The sequence below is a fragment of the Piliocolobus tephrosceles genome, chromosome 5 (assembly GCF_002776525.5).
Source record: "Piliocolobus tephrosceles isolate RC106 chromosome 5, ASM277652v3, whole genome shotgun sequence".
Lineage (NCBI taxonomy): Eukaryota > Metazoa > Chordata > Mammalia > Primates > Cercopithecidae > Piliocolobus > Piliocolobus tephrosceles.
This window is the reverse complement of record NC_045438.1, coordinates 49,015,316-49,040,005: the sequence shown is the minus strand read 5'-3', so window position 1 is coordinate 49,040,005 and position 24,690 is coordinate 49,015,316. Positions and strand designations below refer to the sequence as shown.

Here is a 24,690-nt window from a genome sequence, read left to right as displayed (position 1 = left end):
TGAATTTAAAAATGGACAAAATTGCAAAATGTCATGCATGTCTGTTCTCTCAAACAAAAATTGAATGATCAAATAAAATATGAGACAAGTGACCACTTCCAGTGAATACAAAGCATTATCATTTCCCTGAGGTTTCATCAAGCAAATATGGCATTTTTGACAGACAAAGAGATTGAAGTTGAAGAATAAAGGAAACTTTTAGATAAAATGAAAGAAATACCTGACAAGGAGAATGGAAAATAACTTTTTAAATAAATCTAGCAAAGAAATAAAATTAGTCCCTTTTTAAAAAAGTTATTTCTATTGTAAGATAGAATGCTTATTTCCTCTTACATTCTCTGGATAATTAGAAAGTTAAATTTTGATTGTACAACTGTACTACAAGAAAAGGAATATGCAAATATATAACTTCCTATTGAACACATAGTTTTACAAGTGTTGAAACTGTCCATTAGTGTCTCAGGCTCACAGTATTTTAAAAATACTCAGCTTCAGACTGATAATTGAGATAGGGATTACACAACAGCACGTTAGGTGGGGGTGGTGCCTGGAAATGAGCTTGCCCAGATGTCTGTACTCAATGTCAGTGAAGAATTAATCACTGGTCCACAATGCCAGCTAGCACAAATCCCAGAAATATAACTTCTAGAGACAAAGCCCTCACGGAGTTATAGTATGAATCTGACAATAAGTAACATGAGAGGCACATCAACAATTCAAGGTGCTCAAATTGGGAAAATTCTCAGTATTACATGATGTAAACTCAGAGGTGAGTCATCAATTAACAGAAGAAGTGGGTCTGTTCTATCAAGGTCATGTCAAAAGGTACAAGAGCAGATGAACTGGGCAGAACACTTCTGAAAGTAAAAAATAAATACATAAAACTAAGACTGGTTATTTTTCAAAATATCTGTGAGTCAGAGCAAACCAGAGGCTGAAAGAGCGAGAAAGAGAATTGTTATTCTAAAGCAAAAACTCAATCAATGAAAAACTGTTGCCATGATACAGAAAGAGACAGAAGAAAAGTTCCCGCTACATACTAGCAGTATTAAAAGTATTGCAAGAATTACACGAATATGAAAGGACAGAAAATAAGATCTAGGGAGGAAGTCAACACGTGGAAATACTTGGAAAATCCAGGGGCTAGGAAGGACCTAACGATTCTTTTACAACAGGGAAGGTCGTTTTAAGAATGGCATTGACCAATCCGTCTTTACTTTCACAAAAGCAGAACCCGACTGAATGAATTTAAATTACACTAATCGTCTGGGGAAGAACATCCTGTTCATGAATGTGAAGGCCCCCTGGGAAAACCACTATTGAAGGATACTCTACTCTTTCAGATCTTTAAAAGGGCCCACAGCCAACCGTCCTGAGCAGATCAAGCAAGGTGCCAGGTGACAGCGGGCCAAGAGCTCTACTTCCTCATTTTGCACCATTTTATATGGGCCACTGTGCAAACTCAAAGTTAGGTGGGAATTTCAGAAGGAAAAATATCTATACTCTGAAGTTCAAAGTAAATCATGCCTTGAAAATAAATCTTACTAGGTCTCTGATCAGCCAGTATTAAAAATGAAAATCATCCCCTATTCTTTCAAAGTGAGTACTTCATTCCTTGCTGAGTACAGAAGAATCTATAGGCTAGGGGAAGGCATTTTCAAATGTTGATTCGTTTATAAAGATAAGAACATTGAATAGACTTAAGTAAAACAAAAAGGCTCCCATTTTTGTTATTAGATTTACCAACTTTCTGCTTGCCTCTACTAATAATATAAATGTGCTTTATAATGTTTTCAAATTACCGAATTGGTGACTGTGATGATGGCAGTTTTTCCATGAGCCTGCTCCTATTGTTTTAATTTTAAAACCAAGAGCAAGCATCTCTTTCCAGGATGAAATGCCCTTCTGTTTTGAATCAGCTTCTTTGAGGTCAAGTGACACAATGGCCGAGAATCAAGACAGCCACTCCTGGAGGCAGCCAAACCCCACCCCTGTACCCTGGAAGCCCCTCTCTGGATCAGCTTCAATGCTTATTTTAATGGGCACTCAAACAGTTTCATCTGACAAGAGGAGAAATGGAAGAGAAGGTGAAAGCTGCCTGGAAGTGAAAGCAGGATTTGAAATTGAAGGTGATGGTGGGATGTGCCCTGACGTCATGAGCAGGAGAGAGGGGAGAAAGTCAGTCCCTGCAGAAGAAAGGCCATAATGCTTGACTGCACATCACAGAAATGACAAGGCCGTCCTCGGGACCATCTTTGCGACTCACAGACTTCTGGTGGATTCTCAAGAGAACCCTTTTAGTACAGCGGTCGACCGTGGCGGCCCACTTCCTCTTTGCCTCCTCATCCTCCTCCAGCAGGCACCGCCTCAGGTCCTGTCTCTCAGCCTTGCTCAGGGTCCTGTCTGAGGCAGGCCGCACTAGCTGGGTCAGGTTCAGGTGGCTGTACAGGCTCCTCTCCACCACGTAGGTGATATTGAACTCGCTGACCGAGGTGCGCCCGCGCACCCTCCTGCCGGGGAAGCCACAGCTCCCGCCCCCTTTGCCTTTCTGCCGGAGCAGCTGCAGGTCACAGGTGGTGCTGGTGATGCCTTTTCTGGAGGGACGCTGGCAGAGAAAAGCTCTGGAACAGGAATAATTAGTATCCGTTTTCTTCAAGCGGATTTGCTTCCGGACACTCTGAAACTCCTCCAGGGACACCAGAAGGTGGTGCCTGCGACGGTGGTTGTCATAGAAGCAAACACCATCCGTACTTACCCCGTGGCTCAGGGACCCGAGACTCTTCTTCATCTCCCCCTCGGTGAGGGAGCGGGACACTTTCTGGGCCTTTTCTTCTTCTGGGTAGGAGAAGAATGTCCCCATCTTCTTGGGGGGCTTAATCAGGCCCCGACTCTCTCCTTTGCTGAAGGTTTTGACCAACTTCCGGCCAGCCCCCCAGGTGTCCAGGCTGCTGGAGGATGGAGACGTGGTGAGAGAGTCTGAGTCATCTTCGGGAGGTTTCTCAGGAGAGCCATCAAAGAAAAAAGGCTTCTTGTGCACACCAGAGTAGAGGGCGGACCGTTCATCCAGGACCGGCGAATTCTCGAACACGTGCTCCTCCCCACCTGGAGGGAAATCAACAGAATCTCTTGTGAACACACCTTTGCATTCTTGCATATGTCTTTCTTTACACCCACCACCCTGCAAAAAATAAGCTAGCCCATATAGATAGCTAGCCCACAGCAATATCTTTCTCCGTATCATGACCCTCTTTATAAACCCAGCTCCCACTTACATATGTACAGAAAAATGAAAATATATAGTGAAAATATATGGTTTCACATGAGCTCAACGTTAAAAGGTTTCAGATGTGTTTTCTTCTTCTTTAAATATCTTTGTAGACCTAACACCTTCACAGTCGTATTTAAAATGCCATTTGCAAAATCTAAGCTAGCCATAATCACAATATGCCTTAGCATTTCGAGATAATGCCCTTCCCAGTTTGTAAATGCAACCTTCTGAAACTAGGAATCAGGATCTTTCCCCCTTCTGAAAGGCACTCCTTTATGTTGGCTCTGGTGACTTTTTATAGTTGGAGTGTGATAAATGTCATGTGGCTGACAGTGATTGTTTTATTGGTACATATGCCATTTGAGCGATTAAATCTCCAAGGAAGTTTTGGTGGGGAGAAACACTATAAAGGGTTGTATCCTGCAAATGTGACTGACAAATCATCTCCAGCTGACAGGCCAAATGTAAAAAGTCAGGAAACTCGGTGATCCCGGCCAGATACTCCCATCAACTCAGGCCTTGCTAGGAAGCAACAAGGGCGTTTAAGGGCCCTGACACGCAGGCAGCTCCAGGGTCCCACTGGTCTCAGGGATTCCAGCTCTTGAAGCCCTCACTGGAGCCAGGTGGCAAGCCAAGCCCTCCAGAGCCCAGTGGAAAGGTTTGGACTTGCTGGCAGGAAAACCGAGTTCTTTTCCGCATGTGTTATGTGAACAGATGTGAAAAAAGAAGTAGGTCAAACTGTGGGTGTAGCGATCCCAACTGGCTGTGTCCCTTTAATTATAGGGAAACTTTGAGCTCTGCAGCTTTCCACCCGCTGAATTGTGAAGAGGAAAAAAGGAAAAGTTCCTTGGAACAGAAGGATGGCACTAAATATACCAGCTGGGACGAGGGCGCCAGTGTGTGGTAAATGTCAGAGAAAAAGGGGAGCTATGCTCAGTTCAGAGCAAAACTCAGAGGGGGAAAGAACGGCGGCAGCAGTCCTTTAAAATTCTAAAAATGGCTTACTTCCCCAATTGATGGGATTTATAGGTACAAATCTAACAACAACAACAAAAAGAATTGCTGCTATTAAATACAACCAAAGGTCAACTTTACATTCATGTCCAGCAGACGGTGGTGGGGAGGGTGGGAAGTGGGAAAAAAGATGTAAAAATCTGCCTGGCCCATAGTCCCCTGAAGAATTGTTCAGGGATCTTTCAGGGGGACTTTAAAGGCAGGATTTGGGGTTCTAACAGAAATTCACCAGCCCAGAGGCAGGGTACAAATAACCTGGAAGTTTCCCGCTCCTTCCTCAGGACACCTGACTGACAAGGTGTGAAGACCAAGGGTTCTTATGCTGTTGGAAATAAAAACGGCAACCTCTTCTAGTTACAGTCTACCCTCCACTTTCAAGAAGAAGTGACTGAGCCAAGACTAGAGGCACAACCTGTGGCAGGGGCAGCCCAACCACGGACTTCTCTATTAAAGAAGTCAAGTGTGGTTGTGGCTTCACCATCTGCCCAGGTGTCCATGCAAATATGCAAAGGCCCTTCTCCACCCACAGTCCTAAGGGGTTTCAGAGAATTCAGGTGAGTCCACCCTGCGTATCCTAAGGATCTGTCACTCAGCAGCTGTTTTGGACATTTTCTGGGCTCTGCGCTTAGGATTGTTGTCAGAGATTCCAATACTTTGGTGTCACATCTGAGTCTGGAACCAGCTGGTGAACGCATGTTCATGACAAATGTAGCTCTATTCTCGGGTTCAGGAAAGTCAGCATCTGGTAAGGGGTTGTGAGGGATATGTAGTAAATGCTTCCCAAGAGGCTGCATCTGCTGCTGCTGAGGGTAGGCCTCCTGTAATGCAGGCTGTAGTGCACTGGGCCTGACCAGTGGCCTGGAATCCCAACCTTGACCTGGACTGCTTGAACTTGGAGCATTTCTTCTCTCATCCTTCTCTGACTTAAGCATACAACTCTCCTACTGGAAGAGTGACCATCAAGGTGAGCTCACTCCATCACATTTGCTGGGATTTGCTTCACATGAAGGCCTCCATCTATCTTCTTCAGCTGAGACCGGCTTACCAAAGGCAAGGTGATTTTGGCAGGAGGAGAGAGGTAGGCTATGGGCTGACTTAATGCCAGGAACTCAGGGGTATGCTCTGCATCCAGCTCAACTCTGCCACTCACAGTTCCATAACCTTGGGCAATTACTTCCTGGCTCTGAGGCTCTGTTTCCTCATCTGTAATAATGCCTACCTATCTTTCCGTAATATCCCTGGCAAAGCTGTTGTGATGATAACAGTAAACATTATCCTCATAAAAGAGTGATGTGAAGGTGCTGTATGAGCTGAAAAGCTTTCTACAAAACTGGTGATTCATTCCTGGAGAGAACTGAGTGCGAGCAATGAGGGAAGGAAGGGTGTCCATTCTACGGCAAAGACACAGAAATGGGCAGGTAAAGGGCACTGATGTAGCCTAGATTAAAGATTGGCCAGGGTTGTCCATGCCAGGATAAGGACTTGAAACCCAGGGTGCAAGGGTGAGAGTGGGTGAAGAACTGATCTCTCTCCTGGCTTTCTAAGGACTTCAGACCTGGTGGGGGAGAGAGGTGGCAGCAGAGTGCGAACACGCTGCGTCAGGAAGCAGGCTGCCTGGACATCTTGCTGGGCCTTCTGCTGGCTGGCTGAGTGGCCAGGAGTCAATTACTTAGCCTCTTTGAGTCTCAGTTTCCTCATTTGTGAAATGAGGATGGTGTAAGTGCTTATTTCTGCTAGCTATTCTGAGGATGACATTAAAGAGAACATAAAATCTAAAGTGTTTGGGAAAGTGCCTGGCCCGTGGCATGCCCTCAGTGTGTGATAATTATCATGCAGACAACTTGGTATCAGCACAGGCACGCAGGAAGTTAAAGGATCAACCCTTTGTAAGTCCGAGGGCGGGGGAGTTGGGGGGGTGCCTACTGGAGTATAAATCCTTCCTGCTCTGCGAGATGGACAGGGGCCAAGGTAGCCTCTTCCAAGTACCACTGCCAGTGAGGACCCTCAGAGAGTTCTCTGTTGTGCAGGGGTTGGAGGAAGTTCCAGTTTAGCAGGGAATTGGGAGGTAACCCAAAGCAGGCGCCTTGAGCAACACACACACCTGGGGCCTCTCCTGAGAAGACGGTGAGCTTGGCCAATGGCAACTCAGCTCCCTGACTCATCAGATGCCAGAGTGTACCTTAGGATTGGAGCTCACTAAATCCATCTTCCATCTGTGAAGCCTGATTTGTGCCCAGATAAATTAAAGTTCAGAGCCAGAATTCCATATGGTTATTACTTTTTACTCTAGAGTTACCCCTTTTGGTATATTTTTCCCTTTCAACTGATGCCTCTCAAAGATAGTTGGACTGATGTATTCTGACATAAATATGCAAATTACAATGTTTGTATTTTTAATCATGTTATTCTAGTGGAAAGGCTGCCTTAACATACCACTATCAGGTGTGAAGGGCCCACTGGAAAACAGGCCCAGGACTAGGTACTTTACCCACATTATCTCAGTTACGGATGAACCCCACCCATCTATTTGTTATATTTGAGACTTGATTTTGGCCGAGTGTTCATGAGATTTGTTACAAAATGTGCCCTTAAAGTTGAATGTTGGCAATCCCATATGGTTCTCCCTAACAGTACCAACTGACACTGTCTGTGATTGCAGTAACGGTCGCCACAGGGTACATTCAATACTGTGGAATTCACAACTGGTGGGCAGGTATTAAAACACCCAAACGTAAAATCAGCATTGCATCCAAATGTAAACAGAATTACCACGCAAAAAGATACCCTTATGAAACCCCAGAATTGAAAACAACCCTAGTTTACGAAATTGGCCATAAAGCTGATTTCTCTCCTTATGTTTTTCTTTTCCCTTCTAATCCCCATTCTCTCAGAGTTACCCACTTAGCTTCAGTATTATTCTAAGGGATTTAAACCCATGAATAATAGCAAACACAAATTAAAAGCAGCAATACAAACAAAAAAACCTTATCTTTGCAAATAAGGGGAAATTCATTTCTTTACATGACTTTATTTTATTTCTATATAACAAAAATGCCTCTACAAAAATAATGTTAAAACCTACATGTTAAAATTTGGAATTCCTCACAATGTAGATATGACATTTTAACAAGTAATGTGCTTTTTTTAAAAGCATATTCTTTCCAGTGTTTTTATCCAATTCAATTATTATCACTTTTCAAACAGAAAAATCTTATTTTTTTATTTTACCTTTTTGGGGAGAATTTATAAGATACTGCAAATGCACATTACTAACAAGAGAGATGAATAAGGTTGAGATTTGAACTGTCATAATTATACTTCAAAGGCTAACTATCCATTTCAATAAATCCAAGTTGATGTCTCTTTTGACATTATTGTTTCACCTGGCTAACTCCAGCAATACAAATCTTAAAGATTCCCTTAGAATCCTAGGTCCTTAAAGCCCCCATTTGAATTGAGACTTGAGACTCTCTACAGGAAGAACAAATCATCCCTGAGAAATTGAAAGGGATATTAGGTGCTTTGATCGTTAGGCATTTCTTCAAAATGTACGTATATGAAATCTGAACTAAATTCACTGAGCAAGAACCATAGTCCTTTTTGGGATTGGAGACTCATGTGAAAAAGTTATAAAGTTTATATAAAATGGTATAAGCTCATACATGAAGCTACACTACACCTCCAGAAAATTTCCATTTCCTGTCTTTTAAATTTAAATGACTAAGCACCCCAAATGCCTGACACCAGGACCCTTCATTCCATCACATCATCGCATCTAAGCATCACTCTTCTGGCAGGCACAGTTCTGCCAGAGTTAGCCAGAGCTCAATGCATTTTCCACTTGAAATCGTATCCCTTTTCTACTGAGAAACTGACCCCAAATAATTTCTTTTGGAATAACCAGGGTGGAGTTTGCCTTTTTTTTTTTTTTTTTTTCCTTCAGTGCTGGGTTTTTTCATTTCTTCCACCCTAATTAGTTTCTTTCTGACTCTGCGAGTGGAGTTTACCAGCTTGTGTAACCTCTTAAACTTCACCGACTCCTCGGTCTCATCATCCGATTGTTCTCTTGACTGGCAAAGAAACAAAGGAAAAGTTAATCAGGTAATTGCTCCAAGCTTTGCCTGTGCGGCTGGATGTAGCTGGCCTTGCTGCCAGTCTGATCCTTGGCAGCTCTGTTGCTGAACTTGGGGAACCAACAAATTTGCCCAAGAGGTTTACAAAGCACCACATACCATCTTAAGGTCTAATTCAGGGTAGAATTAGGTCCTAGGCACCGAAACGCACATCCTTGCCCTCAACTGGCCTGTGGGGGCATCTATCTCAACTACTTCCTTGTCCTCTTTTAGGAGGACTCCGGCAGGATTCTCCCTCCAACGCTGGCCCTGTAATTCCAGTTTCACTGCTGTGGTTTGGGTCAGGCTCTCATCTGTCTGGCCCATCAGGACGTGGTCATCAACTACTTCTCCAAACCAAAATCCTGTTGACTTTTTCCAGCCCTCCCCCAAAAATCAAAAACAGCAGGGCAGGAAAGGGAAAGAGATGCAAACAGCCTCTTCCATCCCATTGGCTAAGACTGTCTGCCACATTGCAGCCAGCCCTTCCGCCTCTCCCGGCTCCTTCTAAGGGATCACAAGGCGAATGTGAGGACAGACCCTGCATTCCTCCAAGAGAGACAAGGGAAAAGGCTGACCTTTCAGCCATACAGTACAGTCCATATTCCCCACAGCCCGTTGCACTTTGCAGGGAGTCAGCATGCTCAGGCCCAGCTGTTTTCCCTCAAGTATCAAACATTACAGAGAGAGGGAAAAAAATCTCTCTCTGCAGCAGGGACCCAGGCTAAAAACAATCCTTTCCTTGTGAACGAAATGAGGGCTTCATTTCTAAGTCAGCTCCAACATTCAATATGCAGCTTCCTCTGTTTTATCTGTTCAAAATGTGAAACAGCAAAAGAGGTCTCCGGCTAAATGAGCGTGCAGCACGGGTGCGTGGGCATGCCTGGGAGCAGCCGCCTCGGCACACCCTGTGCAGCGGATGAGCAATTCCAGCTCACATCGCATGTCTTGACAACAACCTTCTCTCCATTTCCTCCAACCCCGTTCATGGAATCGTAGGAAGACAAATGCCCCAAACGAACACACAAAACAAAAACAAGCCACATCTCTGAACACAAGTCTAATGCAGAGACTTTTCTCCTGAAGAAAAGCTCTCACTAATCTCAGTGTTACAGACAATAAAACAGATAAGCAAGAGTTGCAGATAATACCTCAAGAGAAGAAGAGGTAGAGTTTCTATGCGCTACTTAAGCATAAAAATGGTGCACGTCGTGAGTCCTCTTTGCACTATGGCACAAACATTAGTACAAGGATAGTAAGGGAGGTAAACAACTGATTTCCTGGCCTCTGTCCTCACCCTGGAACTCAAGGCACGGAGCCATGATACTTTCTCCCTGTATGACTATCAGCAAACTGTTTACCCACTTACGGTTAACTATAAACCTAACATCAGCAAGTCATCAGGCAAAAGTGTTTCTCAGACTTCTCTTCTGTAAAGTGTATCGATATCTATGTCCAATTTCTCTAAAATTCCTAGATCAAATGTTGCCTGCAAGTCTCAGAATTAAAGCTAAGTACTGGTTACCTGGTAATAAAGAATGGGAACTGGACTCTCAGGGGAGAAGCTACACTGGATGCTGGCAATTAGGCTTAAAACTGAAAATAAAAAAAAAAGTTAGAATAATAAATGTAGTTCCTAATACAGAATGGTATTGTCTAGTTTGAGTTTCATTTCTACTTGGCTGGATTGTTGACGTGTGATGAAACGGCTGGAGCGGTCAACCAGAGGAATGAGAACTTGGTTAACCCTCATTCTGGGTAACCAGCACCTGAAAAACCCACAGTGCATGGAATTACATATAAACATTTAAAAACATTCTGCCCTCTTGATGTAGCTCAAAAGCCAAGCAATTCTAATGGAAGAATAATCAACATTATGTTACAGAAAGTCTCTATAACTATCAATGGGACAAACTTAGAATATGTCTCTAACCCTCACATTTAAAAATGTTGAAATCAAATGAAAATGAAATAGGTACAGATTGTTTGTAATCAAAATATAAGAAGCTATGTTATAGGATGAAAATTACTGACGTGTATACCTCATACCTAGTTTGCTGGTTGGTGGTGGTGGTGTGGGTATGTGCATGCATGGGATAGTGGGCAGTAAGAAGAGAAATGGGGTATAGAAAAAAGTAATACAAAAATTTTAGTCCACAAAGACACAAATCATTATATGCAGTAGAGTGAACTTTCCAAGGAGAAATCAAAATAGTTAAACCAGGACAGTAGATTTAAAGGTGTTGCCTTCCTCATAAAGTCCTAGTTTCCTCTGCCCAGATTCACTGTGGCAAAAAATAACATGTTTCAGGTACTTATTTAATTGTTTTCACAAGTTCCATTTAATTTTGAGAAACATACCTTTGAATTATACCTTCGAATTATACTTCTTTATACCTCTGATTTAATGCTATTTTTATTTTTCTAGAAAAATCAAGATTGGAGGTGTTTGTCATTGACAAATCACAAACCATGGCAACCAAGTCCTTCTTTTCCATGATTATGTTTTGGACACTAGACAAGATAGATGTGGCACAATTTATATGAAGAAAAATGCAACACAAAACCCAGGTCATCCAAGAAATGTATGTGTGTGTGTGTGTGTGTGTGTGTATTAAACAGAAATTTTCCTAGAAGTCAGGCTAGAAGTTACTTGAGTTCAACAACCTATCCCAAGAATATATTGCTCCATCCATGATATTGATGGAGAGGTGTTGACTTCTCATTTCCTACTGAGTACGGAGGAAAAAAGAGTTGTGAAATATTTGCCTTTGAAAAATTCTCTCCAGCTGTTTTAACACAAAAACGCTGTAAAAGGCTTGCATTTCTTCTAAACTGGAGAGTAAATCTTGAATTTCTCATGTCATATTTCTCTTTTTAAGTATATTCTACTTCCCAAATGCTGAAAATAACATAGCAGGTCCTTCTTTTTTTTCTTTTTTTTGAGACGGAGTCTTGCTCTGTCTCCCAGGCTGAAGTGCAATGGCGCGATCTCGGCTCACTGCAACCTCCACCTCCTGGGTTCAAGCGATTCTCCAGCCTCAGTCTCCCGAGTAGCTGGGATTACAGGCACACACAACCATACCCAGCTAATTTTTGTATTCTTGTAGAGACAAGGTTTTGCCATGGTGGCCAGGCTGGTCTTGAATTCCTGATCTCAGGTGATCTACCTAACCTTGGCCTCTCAAAGTGCTGGGATTACAGGCGTGAGCCACCATGCCCGGCCAGCATGTCTTTTTATTCAGGAAATATACCACTAGGGATGGGGGCTTGAGAATTTTTATATTTATAAATATCAAAAAATATATAATTTTTAAATTCAAATACTATGTATATTTTAAAAGAAATCTTCCTATGTGAAGAACTTTGTAGAAGATAAGAGGAAATCTGCATTGTATATAAAATAAATGATTGATTTTAGGAAATAGGCTCAGCACTATTATAGAACAGGTTTTAAATAAACTAAAGTTAAAAAATAAAAGTATATATTCACACACATTCAAACATGAGATAGTGTGGCCTCCCCTCCCTTGTCCCACTCTGGGTCAGAGTTAAATAGCTCATCTTCTAAACGAGAAGGTGAGTTCAATCAATCATACAGACAGCTCCTCACCAGAAAACCTTCAAGAGAAAAAGGCAACTTATCCCACCAAACATTGTGGAAAAATGGATTTCCAATATTGTAAACAGAAACATTTGATTTCCAGCCTCTCCTCTGCAGACTTTTTCCAGCAGAAAGCCCATATGGCTCAACTTTTAATTACTTTGGCTAATGCTATATGTAGTAATTCTGTGGTGAATGCTTAAGTGTTTCATTTCTGGTTTCCATAGCAACATTACATCAGATTGCAGACAGCTGGCTCCACAGTTTTAAACCATAACAAATTGACCAAGCCAAGACACAAAACTATAGCTGCTTTAAAGAGATAGCACACCATTTGCCGGCCAGACTGCTGAATGAGGAACCTATGGGGCCCGTTTGGCACCCGGAGGAGGGTGGAGCCTCCCTCCTTCCCAGCTTCTTTTGGAACAAGTGTATCCTTGACACATCTGCAATGTTCTAATAGGAAAGACATGGAGCCAGCGTGGAGAACTTTTTATAACACAGCTATACGCTGGATGATCAGAAAAAAAGGAACAAAATGAATAGCATCTGTAAGTAGAAACATTTGTGTCCCGGAGCTCACTAAACGCATCCCCTCACTGCTCCAAGTAAACCTGTCACTGCTGGTAGGTAACAGATACTTCACCGGACCCTGTAACAGTTCTTGGGACTACAGAGAGCAGAGCAAATCCTTTCCAAAAGCCACATGGCACAGTTGTGCAGGCACAGTGGCAATGTGCTGCGATAAATGTTAAAACAAACTTGCAAGGAGCAACTAGACCCTTCGGAGGACCGCTTGAGACCACCACGCTGATCACAGGATTACAACTCTGCCCTTTGCAGAAGCACTCTCACTCAGCTTGTTTCCCTAGCTCAAAACACACAACACGCTGTCACAATTAACACCCAGAGTAAGCCCACTTATCTCCCCCGGTGCCACATAACACCGAGAGATATTTAAACATTTCTGAAAAGCAATTTGAAACTGGAAATGTACTTGCTTGTGAAATTCACACTGGTGTGTCTAACCTAGCACATGATCAGACATATATGCTTCAGCTTAGAGGTCAGCTGTGCCACAGCATTAATCTTAAAGCTAAGAGAAGGAAGCCAATCAGATATAAGCTTATGAAAAGCAATGTGCAACACTGTCTGAATGCAAGTCCTCCCCAGGAAAAGCCTCCACAATTCACAGCTGAGCCATATATGCTCATTGTCTCAAATTCTCAAAATAATATTCACTATTCTCCAAAAGTTACGCATTTTCACTAGTGAAAATGCCAGTCAAAAAAGTTCAGGGTTACCAGGTAGGGAAGTAAACAGAGGAAGAAGGGCAAATTTAGAGGAATTTAAGAAGGAAAGAGAGAGAAACATCATAGGCAGGAGCAGCAAAAACTTTTACTTGAAGCAACAGAAAACACATTCTTCCCTTCCCATTAAACACATTCAGAGACTTACCGGCTTCGGCATTTAGCAAGTCTAAGGGGCAATTCTGAAGACGTCCGGTACCTCCCACCCGCCTCCCCACTCGGAGAGTGTCTTCACTCTTGTGGCATCAACTCCGCAATCTCAAAATTAGGATTAGGCACTCCTGGAACATGTCTCCGTGGAGTTACATGATCAGGCAGGCTCCACCGTCACAGCTCAGTATCCGAAGGAGAAAGGGGAAGACACTGGATTCAATTAGCTTCTTTCTGCTTGCTGACTGATTCCCCAGTCGCTTGCTAACTGCATAACTTGCAAGAAAGGCATAAGTCATCAGCTCTAAGCAAATCTCCTATTCACCACAAGGAAAAAAGGGAGTGTTGTGCATGGCCAACAATCCCTGTTTTCACTGAGGAAGGCTCTCTGACCTCCTGCTGGCCTCCAGTTCCTTAATTACTGTCTATGGAATTCCAGAGACAGAAAAAAGAACGCGAGAATCTGAGCAAATCCAGGACAAGGAGGACAAGGACTAACCCTTAAAAAGATCTCTTTTGCAGACATTCTTCTGAACACCCCCTTAAGGGAGTAGTCGCAATTGAAAATAGACACCTTCTGATGGCTATTTTTGAAATTACTGAATTAAAACTTATGATTGTGGTTTTCTCCTAGAGTTGTCACTTTCTCCCCATTCCTTTTTAAAATTTTAACAACCAGAGTAAATGTAGGATATTTCCCCTTCATTGGTGCTTCTAAAACTCTCTTAACAAATTGTTTTAATGCCCATTTCAAAGCATCTGAGTTCTCCTGCATTCTAGAAATGTGAGCATGAGGACTGTGTCACAAGATGATCATTTAATTTTCTCAAGGATCTCAGGGGAGCCGCTAGGCACATGCTGTTACTTAAACAGAACATTGTCTAAACAACACAGGACTAAAAATCCATACAAAGTCTCCATGACGTGGGCTGCAAGTCACGTTTGTCTTTTCAGGGCTAAGTTCATTTACTTGGGTAAGTCACTTATTCCCACAGCACAGTTTGAGCTGCTTGTTTCTAGATGTCCCTCCTATTGGGTGAATCTTGATGTATGATGCTTTGAGCCTATCTCTTTATAGGACATCACACAACATAAAATACCTAGCTACACAGGACTCAGGGATGCGTATGAACCACTGTACCTCCTTAAAATGACAGAAATTTAGAGTTGGACAGGATACAGGGTTTACCTAAACTAAAAACAGCCAGGCACAGTGGCTCACACCTGTAATCCCAACATTTTGGGAGGCTGAGGCGGGCGGATCACTTGAGGCTAGGAGTTCGAGATCAGCCTGGGCAACATGGTGAAAACTTGTCTGTACTAAAACTACAAAAATTAGTCAGGCGTAGTGGCATACACCAGTAATCCCAGCTACTCAGGAGGCTGGGATAGGAGGATGGGTTGAGCCCCGGAGGCAGAGGCTGCAGTGAGCCAAGATTGCCCTACTGCACTCCAGCTTGGGTGACAGAGTGAGACTCCGTCTCAAACAACAACAACAACAACAACAAAAGGGAATTGGAATACGAAGCTCCCAAGTGGAGGCTCATGTTTCACCGTGCACACGTTAGAGGTTCTGCTTCAGATCACCAGAGCTCTATCCCCTTTTCCTCGGCTCTTGTCTTGCTCTTCTTTCCTGGGCGGGCTGGCGTCTCTCACTCCTTGCCAAGAATTAAACTCCCTTCTCCCACTCTGTCTTCTGCTCAGAAGTATCTCCTCCCAACCTTTATGGAATTTCCTCTTCTTTCTCCTGCAAGGGCTCACCACACCTTCCCTACACTGCCCAGTTCCCCGTTTCACAAACTGATTCTCCCACAAACTCCCCCTCCCCTGCCACCACCTGATGGCCCAGGTGCTTTCGTGATGTTGTACTTCCAATACTTGGATTTGTCCAAAGCTCACCATTCCCAGGCACTGTGCTCAACATCTGCATACATGATCCCATGTCACAGCAATGGCAGGGGCAGAATCTGAGACTGCATGGTTTTGCTCCTGTGCCACTACCTACTCAACAAGGCCTTTCTTCATCCAAGACTGACAACTGTGCTGCAAAGTTATGCCCACACTTCCTTAAAACTGAGTGTAGGCATTTTCCACCGAATTCCTTCGTTACAGGATAAAAATGAAGAAAATGAGAGTACCCCAGTGAGACTGGGGTAAAGGGAAGGGGATTAGCCCAAGGTCTCAGGGGTTAGAACAACCTGGGTTTCATTATCAAGTTCTCTAGCAAGTCACTTTACTTTTATGGGTCTTAATATTCCTGCACATAAATTTGGTATAGTAACATTTTTCTTACAGTGTGGTTGTATTAAATACTATGTACATGAAATCCTTATTGAACTGCAGTTCAATAAGGACTTAATATTTTTACTATTATTATTATTATTATTTGAGATGGAGTTTTGCTCTTGTTGCCCAGGCTGGTGTGCAATGGCTCAGTCTCAGCTCACTGCAACCTCCGCCTCCCAGGTTCAAGCAGTCCTTTTGCCTCAGTCTCCCAAGTAGCTGGGATTACAGGCGCCTGCCACTACGCCCAGCTAATTTTTGCATTTTTAGTAGAGATGGGGTTTCACCATGTTGGCCAGGCTGGTCTCAAACTCCTGACCTCAGGTGATCTGCCCACCTTGGCCTCCCAAAGTGCTGGAACCACAGGCATGAGCCACCACGCCCAGCCTTATTATTAAGTCTGCAGTCTTCTATTCATAACTCACTAGAGTTCAGACAACACCTAATTTTCACAAACTTTTCTTTCAGGTGCTGTGTAAATAGCAAAGACCACTTAAAAACCCAACAACCAGGCCGGGCGCGGTGGCTCACGCCTGTAATCCCAGCACTTTGGGAGGCCGAGGTGGGCGGATCATGAGGTCAGGAGTTCGAGACCAGCCTGACCAAAATGGTAAAACCCCATCTCTACTAAAAATACAGAAATTAGCTAGGCGTTGTAGCACGCATTGTAATCCCAGCTACTCAGGAGGCTGAAGCAGGAGAATTGCTTGAACCTGGAAGGCGGAGGTTGCAGAGATCATGCCACTGCACTCCGGCCTGGGTGACAGAGCGACATTCAGTCTCCAAGGAGGGAAAAAACAAACAAACAAACAAACAAAACAACCAACAACCAGCCGGGCACAGTGGCTCATGCCTGTAATCCCAGCACTTTGGGAGGCCAAGGCAGGCAGATTACTTGAGGCCAGGAGTTTAAGACCAACCTGGCCAACATGGTGAAACCCCATCTCTACTAAAAATACAAAAATTAGCCAGGCATAGTGCATATCTGTAATCCCAGCTACTCAGGAGGCTGAGGCACAAGAATCACTTGAACCCGGGAGGCAGAGGCTGCAGTGAGCCGAGATCGTGCCACTGCACTCCCGTCTGGGCAACAGAACAAGACTCCGTCTCAAAAAACAAAAACAGAAAAAACCAACAATCTTTTTACATGTGAAAGCTAGTCATATGGCCAGCATCTGAGGCTGGTTCTGGACAGGCTGTCCAGATACAGAGAAGACTCTGAGCCAACACAGGTTCAGATCCCCTCTGTGCCACATGGGAAGAGTGTGTGGCTGTGGGCGTGTTTCTTCTTTCATTTCTAAGATAGGCAGTGAGAAGCATCCTAGGGCTCTCTAGAGGATGAAACGAGACCTTGAATGTGAAGCCTAGAGCTTGGCAGGTAGGGAAGTCCTCGTTCCATGTGAAATACACATGAAGTTTGTGCACTGATTTATCCAGATACTTTGGAGAGGGTGACGGGAAGGATACATCCCCACTTCTTCCCCCGAGCGGCCTCTCCTCATAGCACAGGACTTGGGGAGTGTCCTAAGAGGATGGGAGACAGAGCCGATCTTGTCCACCCCTTTTTAACCTCACTGCCATGCCTCTCAAGGGGTGATTCAGGTACTTATCAAGATACTCAATGTTGGGCCCTTTGTGAGGACGTACCATGGCTTGACTTTCAGAAAACAGGAGGCTCCCCAGGCCAGGAGCCTTGTCTGATCTCCTTCTCCTTGCATTCCTAGTACCCACCCATAGTAGAACCCCCATAAATATTGGTGCGATAACTGTGGAATGAAGAAGTTGAGACTCCCCAGCCCCGTGGCTCCCAGCCCTGGCCATGTGTCAGAGTAAACTGTGGGATATTTGAAAGACTAGACTGAGTCAGGCCACCCTGGGAAGCTCCCTGGTGAGGGACGGATTGGGGGATAGACTTTGTGAGGAAAGGCCACTGCTGGTCCTGTTCTATGGGTGGCGGGCTTCAACACAGTAGGTGTGCAAATTTGCTGAGAAGGGATTTCAGTATTTGACTCCTCTGGTGAGGAATTGTTCCTCATTAGCTCCTTGGAACAAGGTCCAAAAGCCTTATCGTGGAATATGTGACTGTGCATGGTCAGATTCAGTTTCTGGTACATCGTGCTCCATTCTTCAGATACCACGTGGTGGACAGGGCATCAGAGTACCTGGTCCTCACTCCCTGCTTCCTCGCAGCATCTCAAACACCCCATGCCCTTCACTGCCCTGATGGCTCCTCTTCTGCAAACAGCTCTGCTGACTGCATCCACACCCCTAACTCCTACGCATCCTTCAAGTTTCAGTCTGCATATTGCCTCCTCTGGAAAGCCCTCCTGGCTTTGCTCCTTATCTCCTTTAGATTAAATATATTTTATCCAAGGACTTAGCACATATATTGTCATTGCTAGATTCCCTAGCCCATCACTAACTGTCACGCAGACAATGAGCCTGACCACATTCATTTCCACATCTGTATGTTAGTAGCATTTATTGTTTCTGACTACACATGACATATATTATTAAAAATTTGGAGAATGCAAAAATGCACCAAGTAGTAAGAGAAATGACATATTTTGGTTTATGCCTTCCCACTTTTTCCCCATACACACACATATGCACATGCACACACAAAATACACCCTGATGTTTCTGGATGTTTCTTTTTTTTTTTTTACAAGAAAGGGTGATCTTTGACCTTTACCTTCTCTACCTCCTCTAGTCACTATCAGTGTCCCTAAATCCTCCCTCAAATTACACGCACCGTCTAAGTGAAATTAACACATCTGCCTGTAAGTGGGGTCCCTCTCTGAGCCACGGCTGCCTCAAAAGATTTTCCTTCAGAGAAACCCCGGGCCCCTGGTGTATACCGTAGCCACACTGTTTTATAGCCCATTTTTTAAAGCTATATGTTTTGAACATTTTCACATGTCAACAAATATTCACTATAATACAATGTATTAATGATAAAGTAGTATTTAGTCATCAAAGTATACCATAATTTACTGATATCATGGTCCCCATAATTAGACATTTGCCTATTTCCAAATAATCCTGGGATGCAACTTTGTGGTAAAATTTCTAACATATCTAACACTTTTTTTTTTTAGAAAGATGATTTGATTGTAGAATTGATGGGTAAAAGGGTGTGTCTTTAAGACTTTTGATACATATTGACAACTTGCTCTGAAGAAAAGTTGTATTGTTTTAAAATCTCACAAGCAGTTACCAACACTGAGAATTACAATATTCTTTTCCACTCAGATAAATAAATATCTGTGTTTGTGCTAAACAGATATTTCCTGATTGAAATGAATGAATGAATGAATGCACTGATTCAAGACATCAGGAAAGGCAAGGAATAGCAATAGGAGGAAGCCAGCATTCCCTGGATTTACAAACTTTATCATCTAGAAGTCTGAGGGTAGGGAGAGCCCCAAGACAAGTTCATAAATATGATTAATGTTAAGGTCAACCATGACAACTGCATGAGAAAAACACAGAGATATAGGAATTCGACGTGGGAGGACTCATCTCTGGGTAAGGAAACTGAGGCACACTTCCGTGAGGGGAAGAGGGCCTGCCATGGGTTTAGGGACATTTCCATGTCCCTACATGAGTCTAGTCCAGTATTTAGGTGGTCCTGGGGCCCTACTTCTCCCGCCCACCCCAGCCCAACCTTAGATGCCCTCCGATCTAGACAAAGAAGAGCTCAGCTGACGTTGTTGCTTTTATAAACAGCATGTGACACCAATCAACAAGAGCTTCCCGGCCCTCCTCTTCCCCAAGCTTGATTTCATAATCTCTCCAACATGCCTGATCTCCCTCCACGGTCCAAAAAGTGATGCACTGAAGTCCCTCCCTACCTTAGGGGCACTGCACTGATTCTGGGGCCATGGCAGAGGCCTTTTGGTCACAGTCATCAGGTTAATGTGTTATTCTTCGTGCTTAGAAAAATATTAGTCTCACTGTTCAAATAAGTTAGAGTTACTTAAAAGTGTGTTTATGAGTTGCTAGAAGTAACAGTAGAAAATATGAAGCACACTGTGGGTAATTTTTTTTTCTTTTATCACAAAGGAGTCAGGGGAGGACTCATTTGTTTAGTAAGAAATATTGTGCTCATTAGCTGGTGACATCATTGCCCTCTGAAATTAGGAGATTTTTGTTAGCATATGGAAAAAAAAAGATGAGATTCCATTCTTCTCCCAGAGGTGCAGTGGAACACTGAAATAATCTCTCTGGCAGTTTCAAAATTAACTAGTTGTTGCCAGATTTGAAGAAAGAGACGGAGGAGGAGGGGGCGGCAGAGAGGAGAAGATAATTACATGATAGTTTTATTTGGAAAAAATATGTGAGAATTTGAGGTAATATTACCATTCCCTAGGGGCAAAGGCTTGTCAGCACTTAATTCACTTAAGAAACTGCTTTAAAATTTAACCATAAAACCAAAGGAGCAGCAAATGGATGTTATGTTCCCTAATCAACTGTAATCTATTTCTTAAACTCACGAACTCTGAATCGTTTTTAATCGCCCCCATGAGGAGAAGGGAGAAAAATATAAAATCTCAGGAGTCCTACAGCCAGATCTCGGGAGGCTTAAAACAAAAGTGAATCCTCCCACCCCAGTTCTGCAGGATGCCACAGAGCAGAGAATGCCTTTCCCCCTGAATGGGTCGGGGGAGAGAGTGGTAAGTAGAGGAAAGCGGACTGGCTTCTCCTTCACTCTGTAAATCTTTGGAAGACATTTCTGCCTGGGGCTTTGTCACCCTGACCATAGGTCAGAGAAACGCGTTGTTTCATATTAAATAGATGAGTTAGGAAACAAAGTATCCCCAGCTCTACAGGTTCCTCTGTTCAGAGTGGGATAGTGTTATCCAAAGCAAATCTATGGGATCAGACACACTGAAGACTAAAGCAAAACACCAAACCCACTCATTCCCAAGGGCATCCAATTCTCACATGCCACGGAAAAAGGATGATTCAGAACGGGACTGCCAAGTAGGGCAATTACAAATGCGTTTAAGGCACTAGTTTCTGGAGCTGATGAAAGTGTTCATCCCAGAAGCCGTAAGTCTCCTAAGGGATTGGGTGGTGTCTGCAAAGTCACATTACTTTTATGGCATCTTAGGCTGAATGACTCATGGATCAGGCATGATGACTTCTCCGACAGGGCTGCCAAACAACCTTGTCTAGGCAAATGGCAATGTAGAAATACAGAGAACTGATGGAGCCAAATGGCAATGGAGGGAAGGGGGGACCACCAAGACCATTCCTCCAAGCCAAACTTATGCCACCAGGTCACTGGTCATCTGTCGAAGATGGAGGAGGGAGGGTCCAATGTTACCTCCTAGACTGACATCTACAACCTTAACGTTAATCTCCTTGTGTTTGCAGGATAAATAAGCAAACTTACTTCAAGTTCCACATTGAAGAAATCTAGACTAAATACCTTCAGAGAGGAATTATTTAGAGCTAGAAAGGTTGTCTGTGGTCATCCAATTGGCAAAACTATCAGGTCATGAACTCTGCTGAACACTGAACCACAGAATATTCTTCTCACAACGACTAACAAAACGAGAAAAGCCCCCCAAGAAGAAAAAACAAACAAACAAACAAACAAAAAACACTAAAATCTAGCAAAAGTATTGCGCCAAGAGCAATCAAAGAAAGAAAGCTATATAATCTAATGTACTGAACTCCACGACCAAGGTAAGAAAGAAATTTCTGAAGCTCACTGGAAAAGGCCCCCAACTTCTACAAAAGCCAGGCTAGCAGGAATCCGCAGAACCCTTTCATGTGACTCCAGATCTGGAAGGAAACAGTGTGGCCTCTTTATCTTTCTCTGGCCTAAGAGCAGTGGAAATGGCTGCAGAAGAGCAATAAGTGAAATGATGGGAAGTCAGGGCAGGCTGTTCTTGATTGAAATACAGCCTCTAAAATTCAAAAAATGAATGAAAGGCAGAATGGCTATATTCCACCAATTACCCTGGCTATGAACCAGGTGGCATAAATTACGATACGGCACATTCAACACAGTTTCAGGAGAGAAAAGGCAGAGTCCAGGTATCCCAGTGAAGACCACATTTCACCATATATCATGGCCAGGTTGTAGCAACAACAAACATAAATGGACCACAAAATGAAGCCCTCAACTGTATCTTGAAAGGAGAAAAAAATCTATTGTCAGATAGCATGGCAAACAGGTCAAAACATAACCTTCAATATCAGCACAAATAGAGAATGTGATCAGAGCCACCCAAACAGGACCAAGATGAAAAAAAAAAAAAAAAAAAAAAAAAAAGCATGACAACTGTACAAACAAACTATGGCAAAGAAGGGGGGAAAAAAGAAGCATAGATAAAAACAGAAAGCCAATCTTTTGCTCTCAACACTTCATCAGGAGAAAATATAACTTAAGGAACAGGAAGAAATTCCTAAGAGTTGCTTCCCTCTATAAAATAATTTAATAAGAACATGAATTCAATTAAATGAGACCTCAAAGACAAGATAAAAAACATAAATGATATAAATTTAAAGTTTGCAGAAATAAGGAAACAGCCTATTAGAGAACCAATTTATAAATAAAAATAAGCAAAGAATAGAATCTATACTCCAGAAGTCAAAATACTGATAGAGAGAAATGATTCCTATTACTTGACCCAATTTTCTCATATTACCCAAGTTTTCCGATTTACTCAGCTCTTCATCCAGCCCTCTGACTTTGCTGCTCCCTCTCCTGACACACATTTCTCCTTCTCCTTGAAAGTTCCTCTTCAGTGTCAACCACCTTCTCTGGGAAGGCTTCCCAGACCCTCTTTGCTGGGGCTTGCTGCACTATCTGTGTGCACCTATCACAATAGGCAGGAAAATCTCAGTGAAGTCCACAACCATGCCATCTATTAATCTGGCTCGTTTTCTCAAACTCAAGCTCCTTGTGTACAAGGACTTGGCACATAGTGGGTACTCAATAAATGCTTGCACATAAATAAATGAAAGAATGCTCAAGATGGCATTCTTTCAGCCTACACTTTGGGTCAAATGCACAGTGTAAGAAGTGATTTGCATCCTTTTATAAACTATGTGATGCTATTAGCATAATACTAATAATAAATAGTAGAGTGAACATTGGAAAGTGAGGAGTGTGGTGTGGTACAAAGAGGGAGATGAATGGGATCGAGAAGTGAATAAAAGGATATTTAGATATAGATTATACTGTAAAAAAAATTTGGTTGTGTTAAAATATCGCTTTCCGAATGATTTGTCTGATGACTATCGTTCTAAGAATTTTGTTGCAGTGAGCCGAGATAGCGCCACTGCACGCCAGCCTGGGTGACACAGCGAGGCTCGGTCTCAAAAAAAAAAAAAGAATTTTGATACAATGGGTAATTGTGACAACATTAAAATGAACTCAAAACAAGTGATGGGCGACGTATGATTCTAATAAGCAGGCTCAGGTTGGAGACGGCCCACAGTCTAAATTCTACATATGAACAACAACAGGGCCTGGGTATCTCCCCAACCCATCCATTAAATAAGGACGGGCACTAGAGCAAATGATTTAACAAGGAATTGACACGTAATGAATCGATAACATTGAACAAGTAATGGAAATCTTCTTATCCCCGACTTCTCCAGGGTTGTTCCCAAGAGCACAATAAGAAACTGGGATTGCAAATTGAAATGCCAATCTCTAAACTGAATTAGATTACAAATTTCTGTACTTAAATATAATCAGCTAGTGGGGAAATGTGGCATATCCTCTTTGGTCTTTATGTATTAGGTTGGACAAAGGAAATCACCACTTTTATAGGTCAAAAGCTGTCTAGTATCTCTAGTTCCACAAGGTTCAACCAAATGAAAGAAACAACAGACCAAATTGTATCCATAATCTATCTTAATTTTTTTAAATAGGTATCCTCAGATTATATAGTATCTGGTTATTGTGTCATTTGTTTTTATCAGTGTGGCCCTTGATATGTTTTTCTTTCTTTCTCTTTTCTTTTCTTTTTTCTAGAGACAGGTTATTGCTCTGTCACCCAGACTGGAGTGCAGTGGCATGAACACAGCTCACTACAGCCTCGTTCAGGCAATCCTCCCGCCTCAGCCCCTCAAGTAGCTGGGACTACAGCTAAATTTGTTTTTTTTTTTTTTTTTTTGTAGAGATGAGGTTTCACCATGTTGCCCGGGCTGGTCTAGAACTCCTGAGCTCAGACAATCCGCCTACCTTGGCCTCCCAAAATGCTGGGATTACAGGCGTGAGCCACCACGTCCAGCCAGCCCTTAATATGTCGAGGAAGGCCTCCAAGCAGCAAGCACCCTCAACTTCTTGCAACTGTAGAAACCAGTAATGACAAAGATGTGCCTGGTTAGTTCCCAAAGTCAAAGAGCCAGATGGGCCTGCCATGAGAGTGCCTTCTGACATAACAGGTATGGAACGCATACCCACACACTCCATGAGACCACGTCATCAGCACTGTAGGGTCCTAGATTATTTCAGTACAACTAACTACTCACACTTCACAGATAGTACTCCGTCCAAACATGCTTACTAAAACCATACCCATACCAGGCCCACCCTTAAACCCACTTACACGGTAATACCTTCTGAAATAGGAAACAAATTGATTATGTGTTTGGTAAAAGTATAACCAAGTAAACACGCACTTTTACATTAAGCTTGTCCTGACAATTCTGGCCTCTCTGTTGATACATGAATATAAGCCATGACTACCATGTTAATGGTATGTACAAAAATAGCACTTTTATGGGAACTCAAGTATTTTAAGAATGGCAGTTGACGGGAAGGGCAGAAGATCTTCACATTAAATAACAAAGAGATGAAGTGCCTGGCCACAGATGCAGAGCTAATAGGTGGGAGATTTGGATCTGAGCCCAAGGTCTGACTCAAGCCTGAGCTTAACCAGTCTCCTCTCTTGCCCACGCAGGGCGAAGTCCTGGT

General features: G+C 43.0%; 1 protein-coding gene across 1 annotated transcript in view; it reads right to left on the bottom strand.

Moving 5' to 3' along the window:
- Positions 1-24,690, bottom strand: part of SASH1 (SAM and SH3 domain containing 1) — a 211,561-nt gene that overhangs the window by 28,899 nt on the left and 157,972 nt on the right. The window contains exons 9-10 of the mRNA XM_023188427.2: positions 8,220-8,352; positions 2,756-3,102 (exon numbers count right to left, since the gene is read on the bottom strand). Of these exons, the coding sequence (XP_023044195.1) occupies positions 2,756-3,102; positions 8,220-8,352 (480 nt within the window). The remainder of the gene's footprint in view (positions 1-2,755; positions 3,103-8,219; positions 8,353-24,690) is intronic.